The 24,387-nt window shown below is 32.0% G+C and overlaps 2 protein-coding genes across 2 annotated transcripts; both read left to right on the plus strand.

Annotated features, from left to right (window-relative positions):
* Positions 1-484: 484 nt before the first annotated feature.
* LOC116116811 (plant UBX domain-containing protein 7) lies at positions 485-7,051 on the plus strand. Its single transcript, XM_031402864.1, has 10 exons — positions 485-706; positions 921-1,051; positions 1,143-1,235; positions 1,444-1,633; positions 2,948-3,025; positions 3,104-3,172; positions 4,340-4,483; positions 4,653-4,755; positions 5,875-6,143; positions 6,687-7,051. Exons 1-10 carry the CDS (start codon positions 599-601, stop codon positions 6,849-6,851), a joined length of 1,350 nt encoding a protein of 449 aa, XP_031258724.1. The 5' UTR covers positions 485-598; the 3' UTR covers positions 6,852-7,051.
* Positions 7,052-19,916: 12,865 nt separating this feature from the next.
* On the plus strand, positions 19,917-21,618 carry LOC116116813. The gene is made up of 2 exons (XM_031402866.1): positions 19,917-20,385; positions 21,350-21,618. Exons 1-2 carry the CDS (start codon positions 19,917-19,919, stop codon positions 21,616-21,618), a joined length of 738 nt encoding a protein of 245 aa, XP_031258726.1.
* The last annotated feature ends 2,769 nt before the right edge of the window (positions 21,619-24,387 follow it).

A 24,387-nucleotide genomic window follows, 5' to 3' on the forward strand; every position in this document is an offset into this window, starting at 1 on the left:
TAAGTAGTATTACTCACAAAAAAATAGATAAGAGAATTAGAAAAAGCATTGTTCATGGAAATCATAATACATTCAAAAATTTAATATGAAATAATTTTTTTTTTATTAACGAGGCTTAAAGAATTTGGTTGGATACTGAATAACATAACTATAGTGAAAAACAGAGGAGGACAATGGGAGTGTTGAAAGAGTTTCCCCGGGGTGCATTTAGTATAACAAACAATCAAGATTTAGGCATGTACTAAAATGGTCCATCGAGTCAAAAAATGTTGGGTTTCGTAGGTGTAGCGTGTAGCCCAAATAAATGAAGAATTTTACGAAGAAACAAACTACAACTTTATAGGGAGGATCAGCATTCAGCCACAATACAAGGGAAATAAGTGTTAATTTTCAACTTATAGGGGGTTTTAAAAATTTCACTTAAGACGAGGGAGGTCAAGGAATTAACCCCCAATCGGGGAAATAAAAATATCCCTATAGGAAACGGAGACGAAACGAAATAGGATTACCCAAAGATTTGGAAAATAAATAAATGGATATATATATTGAAGACGAAGAGAAAGAGTAGAAATAATTGGAGAAAAAGAAAAAGAGTGACATGGAATCTGTATTATCAGCTAATGAGAATGATAAGCAGAGTTTGGTCTCTTCGTTTCTCGAGATCGCCGTTGGACAAACCACCGAGACCGCTATACAATTTTTACAGGTTTTTTTTTTTTTTTTTTTTCCTCTAATTTGTAATTTTTATTGCTTTAAAATTTTGAGGGTTTATTTTTTTCATGTGCATTCTGGATTTATTAGAGTGATTTGAGCCTTCAGCATCAGAAAAAAGATCTAACTTCGAATGATCAAACTTTTAGCTATAATAGTGAAAATTAAAAGTTGTTTTAGTAAATTTTGCTTTTTGATGCCTCCTACAGGCCACAAGTTGGAAGCTTGAGGAAGCTATTCAGCTGTTCTATGTGGGTAATGAAGGTGGAGCAAATGTATCAACTGCACACTCTTCACCGGAAGAAAATCCTATTTCAAATACTGCTGTTGAGAATTCACTGTAGGTTACACACTTCATTCTGGTCAACTATTTGTTTTGGTGTTTATATTTGTTTCATAATGTTGGTTTTGGTTTCCATATATTGTCATAGACCTGCAAACTCTGTGCTAGATGCTGGAGATGAAGTACGGCCTCCCCTTCCTGTTGTTAGGGAGACACTTTATGATGATGCTGCCTTTTATGGGTATGTTTTCTTTTGCAATTTTCGTTAGTCGAAAGGGTTTTATGTAAATTCATTTGCATCTTTTCTGAGTTTGTGGGCTACCGTCATTGAGCTGGATAAAAACATGCAGTGTTGTGTTTTATTCTTATTGGTGGAGGGTAGTTGTTAGTTAATTTTGTAAATGGAGCTTTTTCATCTTTAATTGGGAGATTTATTTATATTCGTGTAGCATGTCGAGGGAAGGACGACATGAACCAAGCTCCTTAATCGCATTCCGGAATTTTGATGAGGAAATGAAGCATCCTGGGGTTTGGGAATCCGATCAAGGTGCTACTTCTTCAGCAGATACTTCACGAGATAATCTTGCTTCTTTATATCGTCCACCTTTTCATCTAATGTTCAATGGCTCTTTTGAAAAGGTATTGGCATAATATTCAATTAGTTTCTAGCTGTGTTATTTATATGCTAAACTGACATGTTTTGCTATATTTGAATGACCATAATCAATTGTATAGAGTATAAATTATAGTTCTATTAGCGGATTGGATTTTGATGATTTTTGCCAATGCATGCCTTAACTGATGGGCTGTGATGACTCATGTAGGAGATTTTTTATATAGTGTTTTAATAAATTAACATTTATAGAATATGGTCAGTTTTAGGACTTTGAGAACTGCTTTCAGAAACAATGTCTAATGGAATTGCTCTTCCTATTTTCTAGAGAAAGTCTTTCTTTTGCTTTCTCAACCTGTACTGTTCGTGATTTTGTGCATAGAAAAGTAGTTAACTGAAATGATGCTGATGATGATCTAGAAAAACTGGGAGAGTGTAGATTTATAACTTGAAAATCTTTTCAAGCGAATTTAGGAATTGAACTGCTAAATGGAAATTTCTCTGTTTTCCTCTATGTTAGTAGGAAAATCTTTCTTTTGCTTTTTCAACCTATCCTCTTTGTGATTTTGTGTATAGGAAAGTAGTTGACTGAAACGATGAAGATAATGATCTAGAGAAACCGGGAGAGTGCAGATTTATAACTTGGAAATCTTTTCAAGTTAATGTTGGAATTGAACTGCTAATTGGAAAATTCTCTGTTTTCCACTTTGTTAGTGGTTATAGTCAACCTACAATGGGTTACTATTTTTTTCAAACACCGTAGGACAAGCTCACTTCTTCTTTTTCTTCTTTCCAACACAATAAGTTGTTGAATATCTAATTACACCACATGCTCATATATTTGGAACTTTAAACTTCTATTTCTTTGTGACTAGAAATTTGTGAAAACTTTGTTTATAACTCTTTCAACACCTTCATGCTTATGCTTTCCTTTGACTGGCTTTAGCAAATGTTATAAATCTGAAAGTAACAGTGCCTCATCTTCGTTTTTGCTTCTTGCTTGAAGAGCTTAGTGTGATTAAGACTTTGTGCGTTGGATAGTTTGGGTCTTTCTTTGAATTTTGGATAGTTTGCTCCTGACTCTGATGGCTTTAAATATCACTATATATTGTTCATGATATATAATTTTTGATAATTTAGTGCCTGAAAAAAAAAAAAATTGGAGTGTCAGTTAATGTGGGGTTGTTTTAGGGATAATTTAGCTGATCTACTGTTATACAGAGTTGTAAGAAACTTCCTGCCGAGTCTTGATTTGTCTGATTGCTATATAGTAGTATGTTGTACTTGTCTACCTGTTTTATTTAACCCAACTCAATTTGAAACTCCGTTTGTAAATTCAGGCCAAAGATGCTGCCTCTGTTCAGGACAAATGGCTCCTAGTGAACTTGCAATCTACAAAGGAGTTCAGTTCTCATATGGTAATTATATTTTTACCTTCTGTTGAATTTTGTCTTTATGTTTACTCACTTCCTGTGTTCTATATATGCTTTCTAAAGCTTAATAGGGATACATGGGCAAATGAAGCTGTTTCCCAAACTATTAGTACGAACTTTATCTTTTGGCAGGTAATTATAAAGCTTTGGTCTTTTATGTTCTTAAATATTCTCCTTTATCAGTTTAAATTGATGGAGTACTACAAAATCCTTCAATGCTACTAAATGACATACTTCCAATGCTTTGATATTTTATGATATGTAGATAAATGTAAGTTTAAGCCTTACTCTCAGATCTGTTTAGTATAGACAAATGCAACATGAGGCCATCCCCAGTGTTTAATAGTTGTCTTCTTAACCTAATTTTCAATTACTGTATAGAGGTAGGAGATTTGAGTTCTTGGTCAGTGCTGACAAGGACTTCACTGTCATTGAGAGGCTTCAAATGGAGGACTTGAAAAATTCAACTGATAAATATTTGGAATGTTTAAGAATTAGTAACTTTTTTTCTCATGGTATGGATAAGTTAGATAATCTATAGTGAGCTGAGAGTCAACTAATGTTGCCTTGGGCTGCCCACTGTAGGAAGGAAAGATTGTAGCCACATATATTCACTAAATCTTTTGTAGTTTCTTATCCTTTCTAATCATGTTGTGGAATTCATGGCATATTTATATAAGAAATACTGGTTGAAGCCGAAAGCTAAAGCTGTGACCCACTCAACTAGTATGAAGAGCTAATTGCCTACAAGATATTAGTCGAGGTGCGCGCAAGCTGGCCTAGACACCTTATTTAAAAAAAAAAAAAAAAAAAAAAAAAAAAACTTAGTTTGATAGAAAGTTTCCATGGTAGTTGGTTGTTAGTCCTAAAGTTGTGTCATGGGAGCATTTAGAATTATTCGTCTACCTAATTCACATGCTAAAATTCCTGTTGTTTTTCTTTTTCTTGTTTTTTCTTCTCTCCTAAATATATTTGGTGTTACTTTGCTTGGTCAATCTTTATTAATAAACACCAAAAACCATGATCCATGGACCATGAAATAACTCCTGAAACAAATAAAACATCACTTTAAATAGCCAAGTACACTTCCAGGTTCTTCATTTCCAGCCATCAGCTCACTATAATACAAAGTCTACTCCTTTGCTCCTTTGTTTGAATCTCACCTACACCGGATGACCCTATTATACTTCACTGTTCATGAAATTTTGAACCATTTCTTGGGTGCTGTTTGATGTGAACAGGGAAAGGTTTTATTAGTATCATCTTCTTCATCTAACTGATCTTGGGGTTTGCAAATAGGTGTATGATGATACAAGTGAAGGCAGGAAAGTTTGCACCTATTACAAACTGGATTCCATTCCAGTAGTTCTTGTCATTGACCCAATCACAGGACAAAAGATGCGCTCATGGTGTGGAATGGTCCAACCTGAGAGTTTGCTAGAGGTACATTCCCAGCAGTGAATAATTTTATTTTTGCGGAAATTTTTTTAAAAAGATTGGAAAGTTCTTCCAAATATTTGTTTAGTAACAATACATATAATATTGTTTTTGCTCAATGATGATTTTTATTGTGTTGACTTGCTGTTCTCACTTAACATATTTATAATTTTAGGATCTAGTTCCTTTCATGGATGGTGGTCCAAAGGATCAACATGCAACTTTGTCTCATAAACGCCCAAGAGGAAGTTCTATGACTCCTCAACAAAAAATCAAAGGTGAATTTATGATCTCTACATGTTTCTGCCTTATTAATTAAACATATAATGTCGCTGTGCGAGCTCAAATAAAGAATTGCTTGAAGTTTCATTTGTGTGATTATTTTAATTTAAGTCTAAAATTTGCACTTTAGTTTAGTCATTATTGCATTTTTCTTTGAAAAACCTGCTATAGTATGTGGGTTACTATTGTGCAAGGAGAGTTATTGAATTGCATTCATTGTTTCTTAATATGAGATGTTATGGTGTTGGTAGTGGAGTTTAATGTGGAACGAACCTGACTGCTTGAATTTTAGTTTAAGTGAAACTTATATTTAAAATTGCAAAATGTCTAGTGAAAAATGTATAATATTTTCGGTCATATTTGTTAATGGAGTTCAGCATCCCCATTAGATGAACTTTGTTTGCAAGCTTTACTACTGGTGCATGTCAATAAGGTTTCATTTATTGATATTTATGTTACTAAAAGTCATTTGTTTTATTTGCTTGTCAATAACTCCGTACATATTCTTTTCTTTCTGAATCTATTTTCTTTTGTCTTCTAATGGATTTTTTCTTGAAGAAACACTCTGAACTTGTTCTTTCAAGTGTTAAAAAGTATTTTTCCTTTCTTGTGACTTTTATCTTCTACCATGCATGATTATCTCCTAAACTAAACTCTTAAGTTGTGATGTATGTTTTGGACTATTTTTCTCTTGCATTCAACTCTTAAGTTGCAAAAAATGTTTTGGACCATTTTTGACCTGGTCTTGCTGTTAGCCAAACTCCAATGTGCTTTGAAAAATTATACTTAACCCTTCTCTCTCTCTTTCTCTTTTTTTATTTATTTATTTTTATAAAATTATTTTTTGTCATCTTGTCGTTTTTTTCTTATTTGTGTTGGAGGTTTCTGAAAGTGATTCTTACAATTTTGATTATAATTGTTAATATCTCTAGACAATAGGAGCAATGATAGGTTCTAGGTTCTTTTTTCAAATCCAAGCAGAGACAAAATGTTGTTTGTATTTATCCTTGTGGTTATTTAGCACAGATACACAAACACTAGATTATCTAGGTGTCTGCCATTTATTTAATGCATTATATATGAATGTAATATAAATTAGAGTTCATATGCTGCAGTGTCCACAGAGGAAGCTGATGAAGAAGACGAGGAAGTGCTGCAAGCATTGGCAGCTTCTATGGAGAACATAAAGGACTCTACTCTAGTGATACCTAGTGATGAAGTTGTAACTATTACTGACGATGAAACATGTACTACTAAGAAACCTACATATCCACCTCTACATGAAGAACCCAAAGGTGATAGGAGTCTTCTTTGCAGGGTTGGTGTCCGTCTCCCTGATGGACGGAGGATGCAGAGAAATTTTTTACGTACAGATCAAATACAGGTTTGGATACATTTAGAGGTTCATGTATTCTGCTGTTATATGATGTAATACTCAACCTATATGCCTTCTTTGAATCATTTGTTTGAATGCGGATCTCATTGGATTATGTAGGCACAGAAAGGATGACTGATAAACCATGATTATTGTTATAATTTTTTCTGATATCTGAACCTTGACTTTCCTACGTTTTTCACCCAAGCATGTGGCCTGAAGGGAAGTTGAACCTGCATGCCACTTGGTTGAAACCAAAGGCCTTAATAACTTAACCTAACCGCAATGTTATGGTTATGCTTTCGATTATTAGAGCGATTTTCACCATACTGTTCAGTGGAGACTGCTCGAATATGATTATGAAATGATGCATTAGTCATGGCTCATAAGCAGCTCACTCTGGTGAATTAAATTAACAATACATTGGTATTCCTGGCAATCCAATTGGAATTACTTATCGGTAATTTAAAGCCATAATATGCTTCATAGTGTATTGTTAAGATTGTAAGATTGAAGTAGCCTCCTTTTTTATTTGATTTTCTCGTTGTGCAGCTGCTATGGTCTTTCTGTTATTCTCAACTAGAGGGAGCTGAGACAAAGCCATTTCGCTTGACACACGCAATCCCAGGAGCTTCAAAGAGTTTGGATTACGAGAGCAAATTAACTTTTGAGGAATCAGGGCTTGCCAACTCTATGATATCAGTTACTTGGGAATGAAAACATGGTCTTGTTGGGCACTATATAACCAATTTCTTAAATTAAAGCCCTTTTGTTTTTGTGTTTTATTATATGCTTTTGTTTTGATTACTTTTGTTCTATCAGGAGCATGGATCAAGCTTTTATTTAATATGTATATACTCTTTAAATGAATGGGATAACAATCACTAGTGTATGCTAAATCGAATGTTGTTTTATAATTTGGCTGCTGTGGGTATGTTTATTTGTTAAGAATATATCTACTTCACCAAGCTTTTGCTATAAGGACAAGTCTGGGTTTGGCATTTTTCACAACAAACAAACATTGAGCTTGCTTTGTTTTTCCTCCAAAAGAAAAGAAATAAGGTTTTATGGGTGAAGTGGTTTTCGAAATATAACAATGTTTCCTTCTTAGAAGTAACTGCAGAAAGCTTATTATATTTATACGAGTATGACAGTAACAACTAAAATTAGGCAATTTTTTCTACCCAAAGATAAAAGTAAAAATTAAGCAATGTTATTGTTAACTCCACCTACTAAAAATGTAGACTGGGAATATTTGGAGGGTTATGATATGACATAATTTTTCAATAAGAAAATTATTGAATTATTATTATAATACATGAAATGTGATATGACTTATTTAAAAGCTAACTCTAAGTGAACATGTGAAACTAATTCATGACATCAAACATTTTGTCTAAATGCTAACATGTTACTTCCCAAGACCAAGAGGTGGCTCATATACTTATAAATAGCCTACCATAAGAGAAGTAATAATATTCTCCCTATTTCACCCTTCAACTTCAAGTAGAGATATTTACTTGATTTTAAATCCCAAACTAACAAATAACCTTATTTTAATTTCGATTGTCGTCAAGACCTTTCTTTCTTAACTTTTATGTACAATTTTGCCCTTTTCGAGAAGCCCAACCTTTACCCCACTCATCTCTTCTCCCCTTAAGCCACTCCATCTCTCACTTTTAATTCAATCTACCTTCGTCACTCTAATTACAAACACATTTTTTAACTCCAAATCTGATGTATAAAGAATATATTTTCATAAGTATAAAGGCATTTTTTCAATACTTTGTTCGCTTTTAACTTTGTAGATATATGTTGTTTCTTTTTATATGATTGTATGTGTTACCAATAGAAAATGGATTTAGTTGTTTACTTGAAATGCAACTCAATTTTGAACTAATTTCCAAGTTTTTTGAAGAAACTCGAGTCTAGTTGCAATCCAATTGCTCGAGTCTTGTTACTCAATCCAATTGCTCCAATCTAGTCATTCAAGTTCAATCACTCAAGTTCGTGTTCGAGTCAAACTATTAAATGTTGTTATGATTTTATTCTATACATTTTTTTATTTATTTAATATGTTAATTTATGAAATTAAAATTGAATAATTAAATTTGTTTATTACATAAAATTGATATTAATGAGAAATTGCATTGCAAATGAAGTTAATCTAACAATATTTAAAAACAGAAAAAATGTGTATTTAGTAGTATTCATTATTTCTTATTGTTAATGCAAGTGATTAACAAGGTTATTTTTCAATGCAAAGTACATACACTGACTTTCGCCATTCCTGTCTTGATTGAGTAAAATTGTGAGTGGGAAAACAATGTCTAATAATGGGAGGATATATGTGGACAGAACTGACATTCCTTTAATGATTGAGAAGACATGGACATTCACTAAATTCTTTTAAGATGTTTATGAAGCTTTATATATAAATCCTTAAGAATTTAAGATCAAGTGTAAAACCCATTTCCCATCCAAAGAAGTAGCACTTTCCAATGACAATCATCTTCATTTCTTTCTTTTATGCCTAACATATACACTATTTGTGTAATGTTAGATCAAGTTCATCTCGAGAAGTTGTAGTGGTGACAACATTTAAATCGACAAGTGGTAGTAACCAATTGAGTTGTGTTGTTCCTTCTACCATGCATAAATCACATTCGAGATTGCAGTGACAATACAATATTAACACAAGGTACTAGTGCATCCGTTTTTAGTCCTCTTGTATGGGTCCGAGGCTTGGTGATATTCCCAATAATGATATACTTTTGGTTAATTTGATGACTCGCAATTATGATGATCGCATTGTGTTGTGTCATGGGTCTGATTTTAGGACGACAAGTTATGGTAATCTGGTAAGATTTTCTAACGAGGTTGGAGACTTTCCAAAACAACAATGCCTCTAGTAAATGAAGCTGCCAACATGGTCCATACTTGTACAATCTCAACTATGATGAGGCGTGTGAACTTCAGATTTCTATTAAAAATACATGATGCAAACGATGAACTCCTTGAAATTGATTCTACTAACCATGGTATTGTTTGGAAAGGTCAAATATGTGTCACCAAGGACGAGTTACAAGCTACATTGACTCTCTATGCAAAAAATAAAAAAAACCAATTCAAGAGTCAATATGAAATTGATTCTACTAACCATGGTGTTGTTTGGAAAGGTCAAATGTCAGAGGATAAGTCATATAAAAAGCAACCCTTGGAGGTAGTAGACAAGAAGGAACAAATTTTGAGAACTAGAGTGATTCTTTCACTGAAAGTGCGATAGAGGAATCACTCTGCGGAAGAAACAACTAAGGAATAGAAAGCTGAAATATAGGAGAAGTGTCCCCAAATTTTCGAAATTTCAGAACATGAAAATTTTGTTTGAAGTTTGAATGACAAATTTTTGCGTATTTTATTTTGTTTTTCGAAAAAGAGATTTACATAGAGTGTGTTGTGAGAGAGAGACGGTTAAAATAAGGTTTAAATGGGCATTTTGACCTAAAATACCTATTTTGGACTAAAAAACAGGTAAAATTATTAATTCATGATATTAAAAATGGAAATTATTTTGAATACAAAAGGTCTATTGTTATATAATTTTTATTAACGTCTCTTTTCTAAAATTTTCCAACCCTTTAGTTTTCAATCATCTTATTTAAATAAGAAAAAATGAGTTTTACACAGGTTTAATGATTCAGAAAACATTTTGGCTCAAGTTCATAGTTACTGATACGATGTAATAATATTATGAAATGAATCACCCAATTACCCAGGTTAAAGGTAATAATACATGATTGTCCAACTGGAATAATATACATGCTGTGAAGCGATGTTACCCAGGATAAAGGTATCATAATAACATATGATGATTGTGAATGAGCGCAAAGGATACTATCTGATATGAGTCGTTACCGTTTTAAGAAAAAGAAAAGTTGTACATGAAATGGTAATATGATTCTACGGCTTTGAGTAAAATGTTGCTTTATGAAATTTGTTAATGTTCTTGAATAATTGAAGTTTTTGTTACAATGTGAACCTTATTAATTTTAGTTATATGTTTAAAGGTCATAAATTGTTACATTCACATTAATTTATAAAAATTGCATATTATGTTCGATTTTACATATCAAGTTGATCACTTATCCCTTGCAGCATAAGTTCTTAATTAGAAAGTGGGAGTCAAGGTGTAGCTCTTATGGAGAGAGATTAATAAAACCTATGTTAGGTTTCTAGTTGAAATTAGTTCCCTATATGTTTGAATTTTGAGGTTTTGGAATGAAGATTTTTTAAATATCCAATCTCCATGTTATATACAAAAATTAGAATCCCATTAATATATAAAGAACACAATGCGTATATTAGTAGACGAATATATCTCGAAACACATACTATATCTACATCTTAGCATGAGTGCGATTGACAAAGAAGTCTATGTCTATCCACGTATTCCTTAACATCTAGGCCCCATTGTATCATCATAACATCCAATGTGCAGTAGAATATGTGTTGAAATGCAATCTTGTGGGACTATGTTTGTGTTACAGCGCTGTCGAAGATGTAACATAAACATGTAAATATCAGTATGTTGAAAAAAAAAAAACATGGTAATATAGTTAAAAATAATATTTCCAGTGCTTAAATAAGAATAATGTCTTACATCGGATTCTAGCCACTAAGATGTCTTTAACTTTTCGTAAGAAATCAATACACACTTGAATGGTAACATGGTCAACAGTCAATCACTCATCAAAATCCAAAGGTAGCCTCCCGTTAATGTGCTGATGGCTGTCGACATCAATGGTCTACAACGGATTGTCGCATATAGACTACGTATCATGGGGATGTAAATCTACGGCATTCAAATCAAGAAAGTTGCACCTGGAATTGTGGGATCTTACGGACACTCTCATCTCCAACATTATCCACAGGTAGCAAACATTTGTCAATAACTATAATGTGATATTAGTATAACAATAATAATGGTTAAAATTATATACTGGATATGAGGCAAAACATGCGAAATCGAGGACCTTAATGAGGGTGATGATGCATGAGGTATGGTGTACGAACATGGCTACTTGTATGAAATGCAAAATAGATTGACAAAATCAAGCTATAGTAATTACAAATACATGAAAAGTTATAGTACTTAAAAGAACAAGGGATATCCAGCTAAGTTAATACTTTTCATGGGTTTTCTTTCCCGCACGCTTTATAGCTTTCTGGACATGCATCCAAAATGACATAAAGGATCGATATGTGTACGCCCATACAACGATGCTCCATGGATAAGAATTAAACTTCTCCATACTAGAAGTAAAATGGGTGGATGAAGCGACATTTGTCTCTACCACGTAGGAAATCTCGAGCACCTATATCTATATGAGGTTAAAGGATTAAAATATAATCAAGCTCTTAAATTTTTTAGTGGACATGCCTTTTAAGCTGAATTATCCTCCAACAAGTTACAAGGAGCTATTAACGAGGGTAGCAACATTTGGTAAAGGTGTTCCATTACCTCTTAAAATTTTGGGTGGCCTACTTTTTGGCAAGACAAAGTTAGAATGGGAAATTGTTTTGTATAACTTAAAAAGAAATCCGAATCCAAAGATCTAAGATGTGTTGAAAATAAGTTATGATGGACTCGATCAGCAAACAAAAGACATGTTTCTAGATATTACATGTTTCTTAAAGGAGCTAAGAAAAATTTTGCAATGGAAACTTTTGATATCAATAGGTTTGCCTCTGAGCTAAGAGTAAGTAATCTAATTGACTGTAAGGTTTAATTAAAACATTCGCTGTAGAATTGACAATTTAAAATTTTAATTAAACCTTAAATATCTGGGTATTGATTTTACTGTTTTCATGCTTAAAATCCATTCAAAGATTGAGATACATTAGACTGGAAACTCATTTTCTTTAATTCTTTACAACTCAATTCAAGAGTAGAATTGCACTTCAACAGCCCTTTATTCACAAAAATATGTTAAACCATTTTTTGAACCTTTTGATATATCAAAAGAAGAAATAATAAAATTCAATAATCACAATACTATTCTAGAAAAAATTACCAAAAAAGTTAATGAATTAGCACCTTCAAAATCAAACATTAATGTTCTTATAGAATCCAATCTTATAGAAGAATTAAATCAAAATTTCCAAAATTTATCTATTAATAAAATGAGAACTAATATGAAATATCAAAAAACTCAAAATTATTACCCAAGACCTTCCTTTCCAGATATACAATTCGAAGATGTAACTCAAATGTCAAGATCTACCTATAATGGAACAGGAATAGATGAATGGAATATAGATGGATTAGCTGAACATTAAATATTAAATGTTTTACAAGAAATGACAATGTTAGCATTAGCCCAAAAAGTCCACGAAAATACTGATCACCAAATAGCAAAAATATTAGTTTCAGGATTTACAGGAATGCTAAAAAATTGGTGGGATAATTATTTAACAGAAGCTCATCGAAAATTAATATTACATGCAACAAAAAAATATTTGAAAAATTAAAACAGAAGGTACAAGTCAGCTAGAGTATGAACAAGAAGAAGAAGACACATTCTCTACATTAATCTATGCAATAACTAAAAGCTTTGTAGGAGATCCAACAAGTTTTCAAAAAAGATCACAAGAAATATTATCAAACCTAAGATGTCCAACTATGACAGATTTTAGATGGTATAAAGATATGTTTTTACAAAAGTATTCACAAGAACAGACTGTAGGAAACCCTATTGGAAAGAAAGGTTCTTAGACGGTTTACCTAGATTATTTAGTCAAATTGTTAAAAATGCATTATACAAAAAATTTGATGGAAATATACCTTATGAAGATTTAACTTATGGAAATTTAATTAGTTTTGTTAACAATGAAGCTTTAATAATTTGCACTAATTTAAAATTAAAAGCTAAATTAAAAAATGAATTAAAACATAAGAAAACAGAATTAAGTGGATTTTGTAGTCAATATAGCTATAAGAAAATATTACCTCCCTCTGTTAAATATAAAAAAGATCAAAAAACAAAAACAATATAGAAAACATTATTACAAAAGAGATTATAAAAATGAAGAAAAATCTTACGATAAGCCCTATAAAAAGAAAAAATCTTCTAATAAGAAAATATCTGAAAAATCTATCATATGTTGGAAATGTAAACAACAAGGCCATTATGTTACTAAGTGTCCAATAAAAGATCAAATTAAAAAATTAGAAATAGATTCAAAATCAAAACAACAATTATTAAATATTATTCAAACAGACTATGAAAAAGAATCTAGTTATAATACAGATAACGAAGATATGATTTATCAAATTTAAAAAAACTCTTCTAAAAAAATAAGTGAGTCTTCACAAAACTCTGAAGATTATGATTGCATAGGGTCTTGTTACTGTGCAATGAAATCAATAAATATGATATCAATATCCAAACCGAAGTCAACAAATGTTATCACTAAATCAAAAGAATTTATATTAGATATTATTGATAAAATTCAAGATGAAGATATTAAAAGAGAGTATTTATTAAAACTTAAAGAATTAATTGTATCTGAAGAAAAACAAAAAGATGTAGATTCTTATAATTTAAAAGATATATTAAAATGATTTGAAAAACCCACACAAGTTACTCTAAGTGATTTGCAAGGAGAAATTAATATTCTAAAAATCAAGTTAAAGAATTACAAAAATATAATTTTGAAATTAAGACAGACTTATTATGTTTAAAAGCCTCTAAAGAAACTATAGGACAATCATCAACTTCAAAATCAGAATTACAAATTATTGAAGAAACCGAAGAATCATTTATTAATGAAATCTCTAGAATTTAATTTCAAAAATGGCATGTTTACATTAGGATCAATATTAATCATGAATTAGATATTATTACACAAGCCTTAGTAGACACAAGAGGAGATCAAAATTGTATGAGAGAATGATTAACTCCAACAAAATATTATGAAAAAACAACAAAAGATTATATGGAGCTAGACCTGGCAAAACGGGTGGGTGGGCCGGGTACGGGCCGGGTAAAACGGGTACGGGTCTTATACGGGTGGATATATACGGGTCCAATATTTTGGACCCATGCCCTACCCTATAAGAGTACGGGTGGACCCACGGGTGGACCATTTTTTCTCTCTCCAGCTTTCGGTTTTGACAGTTTCACCCCTAACAGTTTTCAATTGTGACAATTACACCCCCAAAATTCCTGCAGTTTTAATTTTTTACATTTACACCCCCTAAATCAACTACTCTAAATTGTGATGATTGTGAATGAGCGCAAAGGATACTATGTGATATGAGTCGTTACCGTTTTAAGAAAAAGAAAATTTGTACATGAAATGGTAATATGATTCTACGGCTTTGAGTAAAAATGTTGCTTTTTGAAATTTGGTAATGTTCTAGAATAATTGAAGTTGTTTTTACAATGTGAACCTTATTAATTTTAGTTATATGTTTAAAGGTCATAAATTGTTACATTCACATTAATTTATAAAAATTGCATCTTATGTTCGATTTTACATATCAAGTTGATCACTTATCCCTTGCAGCACAAGTTCTTAATTAGAAAGTGGGAGTTAAGGAGTAGCTCTTATGGAGAGAGATTAATAAAACCTATGTTAGGTTTCTAGTTGAAATTAGTTTCCTATATGTTTGAATTTTGAGGCTTTAGAATGAAGATTTTTTAAATATCCAATCTCCATGTTGCCAAGTCTAGTCGCCCACACACCAATGCATGTTACCAACATTAATTGGAACATCTATACAAAAATTAGAATCCCATTATATATAAAGAACACAATACGTATATTAGTAGACGAATATATCTTGAAATACATACTGTATCTACATCTTAGCATGAGTGCGATTGACAAAGAAGTCTATGTCTATCCACGTATTCCTTAACATCTAGGCCCCATTGTATCATCGTAACATCCAATGTGCAGTAGAATATGTGCTGAAATGCAATCTTGTGGGACTATGTTTGTGTTACAGCGCTGTCGAAGATGTAACATAAACATGTAAATATCAGTATGCTGAAAAAAAAAAACATGGTAATATAGTTAAAAATAATATTTCCAGTGCTTAAATAAGAATAATGTCTTACGTCGGGTTCTAGCCACTAAGATGTCTTTAACTTTTTGTAAGAAATCAATCCACACTTGAATGGTAACATGGTCAACAGTCAAGCACTCATTAAAATACAAAGGCAGCCTCCCGTTAATGTGCTGATGGCTGTCGACATCAATGGTCTACAACGGATTGTCGCATATAGACTACGTATCATGGGGATGTAAATCTACGGCATTCAAATCAAGAAAGTTGCACCTGGAATTGTGGGATCTTACGGACACTCTCATCTCCAACATTATCCACAGGTAGCAAACATTTGTCAATAACTATAATGTGATATTAGTATAACAATAATAATGGTTAAAATTATATACTGGATATGAGGCAAAACATGCGAAATCGAGGACCTTAATGAGGGTGATGATGCATGAGGTATGGTGTACGAACATGGCTACTTGTATGAAATGCAAAATAGATTGACAAAATAAAGCTATAGTAATTACAAATACATGAAAAGTTATAGTACTTAAAAGAACAAGGGATATCCACCTAAGTTAATACTTTTCATGGGTTTTCTTTCCCGCACGCTTTATAGCTTTTTGGACATGCATCCAAAATGACATAAAGGATCGATATGTGTACGCCCAAACAACGATGCTCAATGGATAAGAGTTAAACTTCTCCATGTCGTCAACCAACCAGAAGTAAAATGGGTGGATTAAGCGACATTTGTCTCTACCACGTAGGAAATCTCGAGCACCTATATCCATATGAGGTTAAAGGATTAAAATATAATCAAGCTCTTAAATTTTTTAGTCGACATACCTTTAAGCTGAATTATCCTCCAACAAGTTACAAGGAGCTATTAACGAGGGCAGCAACATTTGGTAAAGGTGTTCCATTACCTCTTAAAATTTTGGATGGCCTACTTCTTGGCAAGACAAAGTTAGAATGGGAAAGTGTTTTGTATAACTTAAAAAGAAATCCGAATCCAAAGATCTAAGATGTGTTGAAAATAAGTTATGATGGACTCGATGAGCAAACAAAAGACATGTTTCTAGATATTGCATGTTTCTTAAAAGAGCTATGAAAAATGTTGCAATGGAAACTTTTGATGTCAATAGGCTTGCCTCTGAGCTAAGAGTAAGTAATCTTATTGACTGTAAGGTTTAATTAAAACATACGCAGTAGAGTTGACAATTTAAATTTTTAATTAAACCTTAAAGTCTAGTATCTGGGTATTGATTTTACTGTTTTCATGCTTAAAATCCATTCAAAGACTGAGATACTTTAGATTGGAAGCTCATTTTCTCTAATTCTTTACAACTCGATTCAAGAGTAAAATTGCGCTTCAGTATCAACATAATGAAAAAACCCAAGAACAATCAAAGAGGAAAAATCCCAATTTGCTAGAATGGGATGAGCGGCTAGGGCTAAAGCTCTCTCTCAAATTATTGAGTAATATTTTTGAGTGAGTGAATGAATTCTCTCATGAAACCTAAATTTAGGTTGACTTATATAGTGTAACTTAAAATCCTATTCCATCTTAGAATAGGATACAATTCTATTCCTTATTGGTTTAATACTAAACCAATCTATGATAGAATTAAATAGGTTTCCAATTAATATTGATATTAATATACTAAATATATTAATTATTAGTTAGGTATTTTGTTTCAATTAATATTAATAACTATATTTAATATTAAGTAGGGTAATTTTAATTTGTTCAATTAATATTATTATATTAAATATTAATTAAGTAATTTTATTTATTCTATTTAAATAATAAATAGGCATAGGCAACAACCTATACAAAATTACTAAATTACATTGTCTTAGTAAAAAGACCAAAATACCCTTTAACCCTTCTTTGATTAAATATATGATTCTAGATTTAATTCTCTTTATGTATGTAACCCGTAAGCTCACTATCATGTTTGCAGTAAATAGTATCGCGATTAACCACCAATTAATTATCTCACAATATACAGAACAAGATTAACCTCTAGTAAGGCATCATGGTCACTCAACAAGTAAAGATCAGCGAAGAACTGATATCTATCAACGGTATGGTTATTATGCAATCTAATTCTTTCATTCATCTATTATCCCATCAAGGTTGAGGTACAAAAGTAGTGTTATCCTCAAATAACATCCTTGATATATTTAGTGTTTGGTTATCAAACTAACGATTGCGATTAAATCAGATTTGTGCGACAACTTAATTCCACTGTGGCCCACAGATTAATGGTTGTTGCCATATCATCAAACTGCATGGTGAGATGACTACCCTCGTAATCATGAGTGATAAATCTTTTATTGATCCACCATAGTCATGATGTATTTCATAATGTAACCAACCACTACCATATTGATAACCTTAGAAAAGACTATATTAGGTTAGTGTCAAACTAAACTACTATATACACACGATGCTCCAGTGATCTCAAATCTTAAGATTACATATCCCACCATTTGTATATATATACATATATACATATATAGTCATAATGTTAGGACCAATTAAATTTATTACTATAAAGAGGTTATAATTTAATAGAGGTATAGTTACAAAAATTATTGTTTTGATTTCTTATTTTATAATTTACGTTTTATTAGTATTAGGATTTCAATTCATTGTTTTAGTAGCATTAGGATAGTACAAAAATAGATATCAAACAGTGACTGTATAATTGAGTGATCAGATTCGACAACTTCACTATACTAATTAAATGGATATTAATAACTTCCTCAATCATTCAAATGAGCAATAAGTCGTGTATGTTTTAACTGAAGAAGAAATCATTACTGGAATTAGACAAAAAGAGGAAGGAGATAGGAGATAATCTTGAGGGTGATATGAAAATACCAAAAATTTCATGCCAAGAAGCTATAAACATGCTTGAAAGCTAGATATATTTTGGCTTCACCAAGAAGGTGTCCATGCTGTCGACTTATTAAGTACCCACAAGATAAAAGATGTAGTAACAACTCTAAAGCATAAATCATTGTCCCAAACAACTTTAAATAAATATTTTATTTCATCTTAAACCTTTAATGTAACATAACATTTATTTTTTGTAATATACATATAATTATAATTATGTAGAGGCAAGTTCCTTAAGACATGACCTAGAAAAATTATAACTTATTATAATGTGAAATTTATTCTTATTTATAACTGACCCAAGTTGAGACCAACATTTTTTATGACTACATGAAGGTTATTCCTATATAGAGTATCACTATAGAGAGGTTCTACTCTGTGTGTGTGTGTGTGTGTGTATATATATTACATTAAAGGTTTAAGATGAAATAAAATATTTATCTAAAGGTTTTTAAAATAATGATTTATATTTTAGAGTTGTTACCATATCGTTTACCTTGCAAGTACGCAATAATTCACTAAAATGGATACCTTCTTGTTGAAGCCAAAATATTTTTAGCTTCTCAAGCATGTTTAGAGTTTCTTGGTACAAAACTTTTTGTATTTCTGTACTATCATCCTCGGAATTATTTATTTTCTCTTCTTGTCTAATTGTGACAATGAATTTTTCTTCAATTAAAGCATACATGACTTGTTGCTCATTTAGATGATTGATAAATATATTAATATTCATTCGATTAATGTAGTGAAGTTGTCGAATCTGATCACTCAATTCTGCAATGACTCTTTGATTCTCCTCATCTTCTTCATTTGTAACTTGTAATTCATCAACATTAGGAATCCTAATTTTGCAGTGCAAAAAGAATTGACAATTGTCTATGGCTTCATATTAATTGACCATGCAACAACTGCATTTACAATTCCATCGAGAACACTTATCTCTATTGGTTCCAAGACACGATCTTCTATCCATTTCAAAAGTAAAGAATCGAAGCGCTGAATTAAAATCCTGATACTATTAAAACATGAATTGAAATCATAATGTTGTACTATTAAAACATTAATTATAAAATTAAAAATTAAAACAATAATTTTTGTAACTACACCTTTATTAAGTTATAATCTTCTCATAGTTATAAAATTAGTTATTCCCATCATTTTGACAATAAAGAAGTTTTATTATATCTATATTTAAAATTAGTATCTCACAGTACTTGAGTTGCTAATTTTTTGTGACTTGATTATTAAGGAACTGAAGCAATTGAATGCATCTCCTTTGATATTTCTAAAACGAAAGAGTTTTAATTGGTATCTCATTGGTAGTGTAGTTTTTCTCTCTATCTTAAAAATTAACCCTGATTTATTATTGTTAACCTTATTTTCTTATGAAGTAACCCAACATCATTTTCATTACTCTCTAACCTCTTCAAATTAATTAACTTAATATTTTATTTGTTTCAAGTGTTTTATTTCCTCAAATCCCAAATAAAATTCAAACTATTGTATACACTACAACAAAAAATACTTATCATAACATGTATTTATTTTAATCTATAATACTCCTATATTTTTGTTTATAAAAAAATGCCCTTTTTTAAACATGTTCATCAGTATGTTATTTCTATTAAGTGCTTCACATGCATACTTTTACTTGAACAATTTCACCACACCATCATGATGATTTGGTGAAAACCTCTCATAAACCACTAGATCTCCCAAAAAGAAGAAATCCAGCAAGCTAATAATCATACTTGTGATCGACCTTCACTCACTTTATCTTTCCTTTCAATTAATGCCCATGTCCAACCCACAAACCTCTCTCCACCACCACCACCACCACCTGCCGCCTCTCATTAGCCGCAACCGCGAGTACCACAAAGGCAACTGGACAATCCAAGAAACTCTCATCCTTATAACTGCCAAGAAACTTAGCACTGAACACCTGCGTACCACCGCCAACCTCCGCTGGAATTGGGTGGAGAACTACTGCTGGGCTCACGGCTGCCGCCATAGCCAGAATCAATGCAATGACAAATGGGATAACTTGCTTCGTGACTATAAGAAACTCAGTACCCACCAACAGTCATACTGGCAAATGGACAAGCACCAGCGGAAACTTCATAATCTTCCTTCTAATATGTCCCAAGAAGTTTTTCAAGCACTTAATGAGGTTGTTCAAAGGAGACATAGAAATGCATCTCCACAACAATTGACCTTCCGGCCATATCCTCCGGCACCGGTGGGTGGTTCTGGGACCCATGTTTCAGGTATTTGAATTATCAGAAGTAATAGTAATTTTTCATTGATTCATATTTGTGTCAGTACGTTCTAAAATCAGCACTTGATTTTTGTCGTGATGGAGAGTTAATAGTATAAAAAATTATTTGGTCAAAGTTGCAGGCTTTGAAAATTCTGTCGCATTTACCACCAACCGCATTATTGTTTTTACTCATGCGGACTCTGATACAGCTTAAGTAAAATACATTTCCACCCTATAAGTTAACGTATACATATGTATAAGACTTTTCAGTATTTAATTGATGATACATAATCTATTGTGGATGAAGAAATACTCTTGGTGGCTGGAGAAATTTAATTGAGATTTATGATTATACACATCTTTTTCTGGTGTCTCTTAATTAGTTGGTAAATTTAAAAAAAAAAAAAAATTCAATTATATAGGAAATTTTTAAGTTCGATCTTTTGATGTTTTCTTAAATCAGAAAATAAATATTCAAAATTTAAAAAATGTAGACACCTACCTTCAATTAGAATTTTCCTTTATAGATATTTAAGTATTGAGGTCAATAGTTAGACTCCAATATTCAATTAGGGTAAGACAAAGAAGAAAGAAACCAGAAGGGAGGATTTTATATAGGTGAAAGGCAAATGAAGTAGCAAGATAGATAAATAGCTAATTTTACCAATTTCTAGATTCCCTTTTCCATTTAATTTGTTGCAAATGAATAAATAAAGATGAAAACAAGTGAGCAAAAGTTACATGATATTTATTGAGGTGATTGTAGCTGGAACATCACCTAACCTTTTGGTCCACTGACTAATTTAATTGGCTACTATAAACTTTAGGATAAATTAAGAATTATCAATATGATGCATATAGTACAACCGATTTATGTATAGATATTAAAAAATTAATCTAATTAATGGATATAGATTGACTCCACTTAAACTGGTTTCCATAATTTCTTTTATTATAATTATTTGTCACAGGTGAGAAAAGCGACTCCAATTCAAAGAGGAGAAGAGTTAAAAATATAAGCTCCAGCATCGTTCGTAGTGCTTCAAAATTGGCTCAAACCCTTAAAAGATGCGACGAAATGAAAGAGAAACGACACCAACTATTCATGGAGATCGAACAACATAGGCTGCAAATTGAAGAAACTAGAAATGAAGTTGAACGCCAAGAAATCGCCAACTTTGTTGAGGCCATTAACAATCTTTCTGATTCTATTCACTCAATTATTTCCGATTATAATTGACATTTAGATTTAATATTTGTATTGATTAGTGTTTGCTCAAAATATTTGTGAATTTAGATTTCTTAATTAGTTGGACTTGGAGAACCTATAGATAGTTATAACCAATTCATTAATAGGAATGCTATTCATTCATTTAATATTAAGGATTAATAGGTTTCAATGGGGGTGTTCTCTTGTCATCAGCCTTCTCAGATTTTTATGTTATTTCTAAATTATTTTATTATCTTTTCACCTGCATTATTTCATTGGAAAATTTTGTTAATCATACCATATATCTTCTAGTGCATAGTCTCTCAAGTTGGCTGCTTTGTGGGTGTTAAAAAAGTATATATATTTTATGGGTATCTCAATCTTTTAGTCTTTTACCCCATTTTGCTAAGTGAATATGTAGAATATATAAAGTATATTTTATTTGGATCAGGATCTTCTCCTCTATGCGGATGAGTACTAAGATTTCCGTGTCTATCCCACTTTTTTCATGAATACCCAAATTTGTCCCATTATCCATTCTTAAATAATAATAATAATAATAATAAAATAAAAAGAGAGAGAGAGAGAGAGAGAGGTTTAGGTTAGGATTATTTTTTTAGCCGAATGACATCCTCCCACTCGAAGTTTACCCTGAAGACAATTCACTACCCAAAAAGTTTGAAAACGACAAATACCCACTTTCGGTCAGGATTTGTTAGTGAATTCTCTTACTTGACATTAGAGGTGGGCAGGGATCAGTCCCAAGCAGGCCTGTCCTAGGACTGGTCCTTTGGGACTGGTCTCCCAGGCCCATGAGCAGAATGAGGACCCGGACCGATCCTAAGGACTGGTCCTATGGGCCAGGACAATTCTCTTCCCCCCCCCCCCCCCCCCCCCCCGTCTAATCTTTTTTTTTATTTTGGGGCCAAAACAAAATTTTGTAGGGGGTTTTTAGTATTTCTTAGGGGTAGATTAGTAAATTTCTAAAATTTTAATTAATTTAATTTTAATTTTAATTTTTAACATAAATTCACGTTTCACACATTCACGCTTCACAAATAAACAATTAAATATTTTTTTTAATAAAATTATTCATTTTCATCGTCAAAAATATTTAAATCATTCAAATATGTATTCCTAAAGAGTTCGAGTAGTTCGGGATCTTCAGGGTGCTGTTGTAGTTTTTTTTCTGCATGAGTCCAATCCCGTAAACACGTTATCACTTCAATCATCTCATCAGTTAAAGAACATCTTCTGTCTTCAACAATCCGACCACTCGTTGAAAATGTTGACTCGGATGCAATTGTAGAAACCGGCACAGATAAATGTCACGTGCCATTTGGGCTACAATGGGGAATCGACTTTCATATTGGTTCCACCATTGAAGAATATCCATATCATGTTGCTCCTTCATCGTCATAAAGGACAGGTCCACTTGTAGGTAGCGATTCAGCTCATTTGGTCCATGTATGTATGTATGAGCTAGAGCTACTATTTTCACCACGTTCCACACATGTCCACTTGCTCGATCCTTGACGGAGGGTTGCATTAAGGTTCGGATCCTCTCTCCTGAACGTTCCACTTCCACTTCCACTTCCACTTCCACATCCATTGTACCTGTTCTCATATAAAGAAAAAAGGCTATCCAATTTTTGTTTAAAGTCAGTCAAATAAGACGTATAATCATGTCCTAAATGCTGGCCTATCTAAGTAATTATACAGTTAACTACGTGTAATTTAAACCTAGGATCTAGAACAAGGCCTAATCCATATAAGAATGAAATATCTAACCAATATCTCTTATATTTTTCTTCCATCTTTAAGACAATTTCACTTAAAATGTTATTATATCTATATTGAGCAAAAGTTCTAGCAATTTGAAGTAAAATATCTAACACTAAATTAGTAGTTGGATAATAAATACCACTTAATGTAATAGTAGCATCATAAAAAATTTGAAGAAATGAAAAAAAAGTTCACAAACCGTCCAATCATCATAGCTGACAACTTCCTCTGGACGGTTCTTCCGGTTGACGAAATACGTAATTTGTCTCGCGGTTGGTAAAGCTTTTTCCAACATCAAGTAGGTGGGGTTCCAACGGATAGGCATATCTGTACATAACTTCAAAGGTCGAACCGGTGGGTTCTCTTGCTTACAATATTTGAAGTACTCCTGCCATCTTTTATTGCTACCGCTGACGATAAATCCGATAGCTCTGCGCACCGTCTCCATCTTCGAATGTATAGCATCTAAACCTACTTTAACTATCAAATTGATGATGTGGCAAGCACATCTCTGGTGAAAAAATTTGTCTTCAACATACGAATCCAATCTCTTTACAAATAAAGAGATTGTCACGGTGTTAGTAACTGCATTATCAAACGTTAGCGCTACAACTCTATCAGTTAATAAATATTCTTGCAAAACTTCAAGAATTGTAAAATAAATAGTTTCAGCACTATGTTTTTCATATAATAATTTAAAACCAATCAATTTTTATTGTAAACCCCAATTATGATCTAAGAAATGTACTGTGACAGTTAAAAAATCGGTTTTTGATCTACAAGCCCATATGTCTGATGTAAGTGCAAAGATATATTCCAAAAATTTTGAAATTCGTTTTTAAGTTTATTATTTATTTTTTTATAAAGTTTTAGTATATCTCTTCTACTTGTACTTCTATTAACAGGGGTATATGCTAGACAAAATGCAGTTTTAACCATATGAATAAAAAAAGGATTTTCAGATAAACAAATGGGAGAGTCCGTAGCAACTATATATCTTTCTATTTCCTCTCG

Source organism: Pistacia vera, unplaced genomic scaffold (genome assembly GCF_008641045.1).
Source record: "Pistacia vera cultivar Batoury unplaced genomic scaffold, PisVer_v2 Contig784, whole genome shotgun sequence".
Classification (NCBI taxonomy): Eukaryota; Viridiplantae; Streptophyta; class Magnoliopsida; order Sapindales; family Anacardiaceae; genus Pistacia; species Pistacia vera.

Bases quoted from the DNA above. Each gene is read 5' to 3' on its own strand.
- LOC116116813 (XM_031402866.1), top strand. From the start codon at position 19,917: ATGTCCAACCCACAAACCTCTCTCCACCACCACCACCACCACCTGCCG. The intron at 20,386-21,349 runs GTATTTGAATTA...TATTTGTCACAG, and splicing joins TTCTGGGACCCATGTTTCAG to GTGAGAAAAGCGACTCCAAT.
- LOC116116811 (XM_031402864.1), top strand. From the start codon at position 599: ATGGAATCTGTATTATCAGCTAATGAGAATGATAAGCAGAGTTTGGTC. The intron at 707-920 runs GTTTTTTTTTTT...TGCCTCCTACAG, and splicing joins CCGCTATACAATTTTTACAG to GCCACAAGTTGGAAGCTTGA. The intron at 1,052-1,142 runs GTAGGTTACACA...ATATTGTCATAG, and splicing joins ACTGCTGTTGAGAATTCACT to ACCTGCAAACTCTGTGCTAG.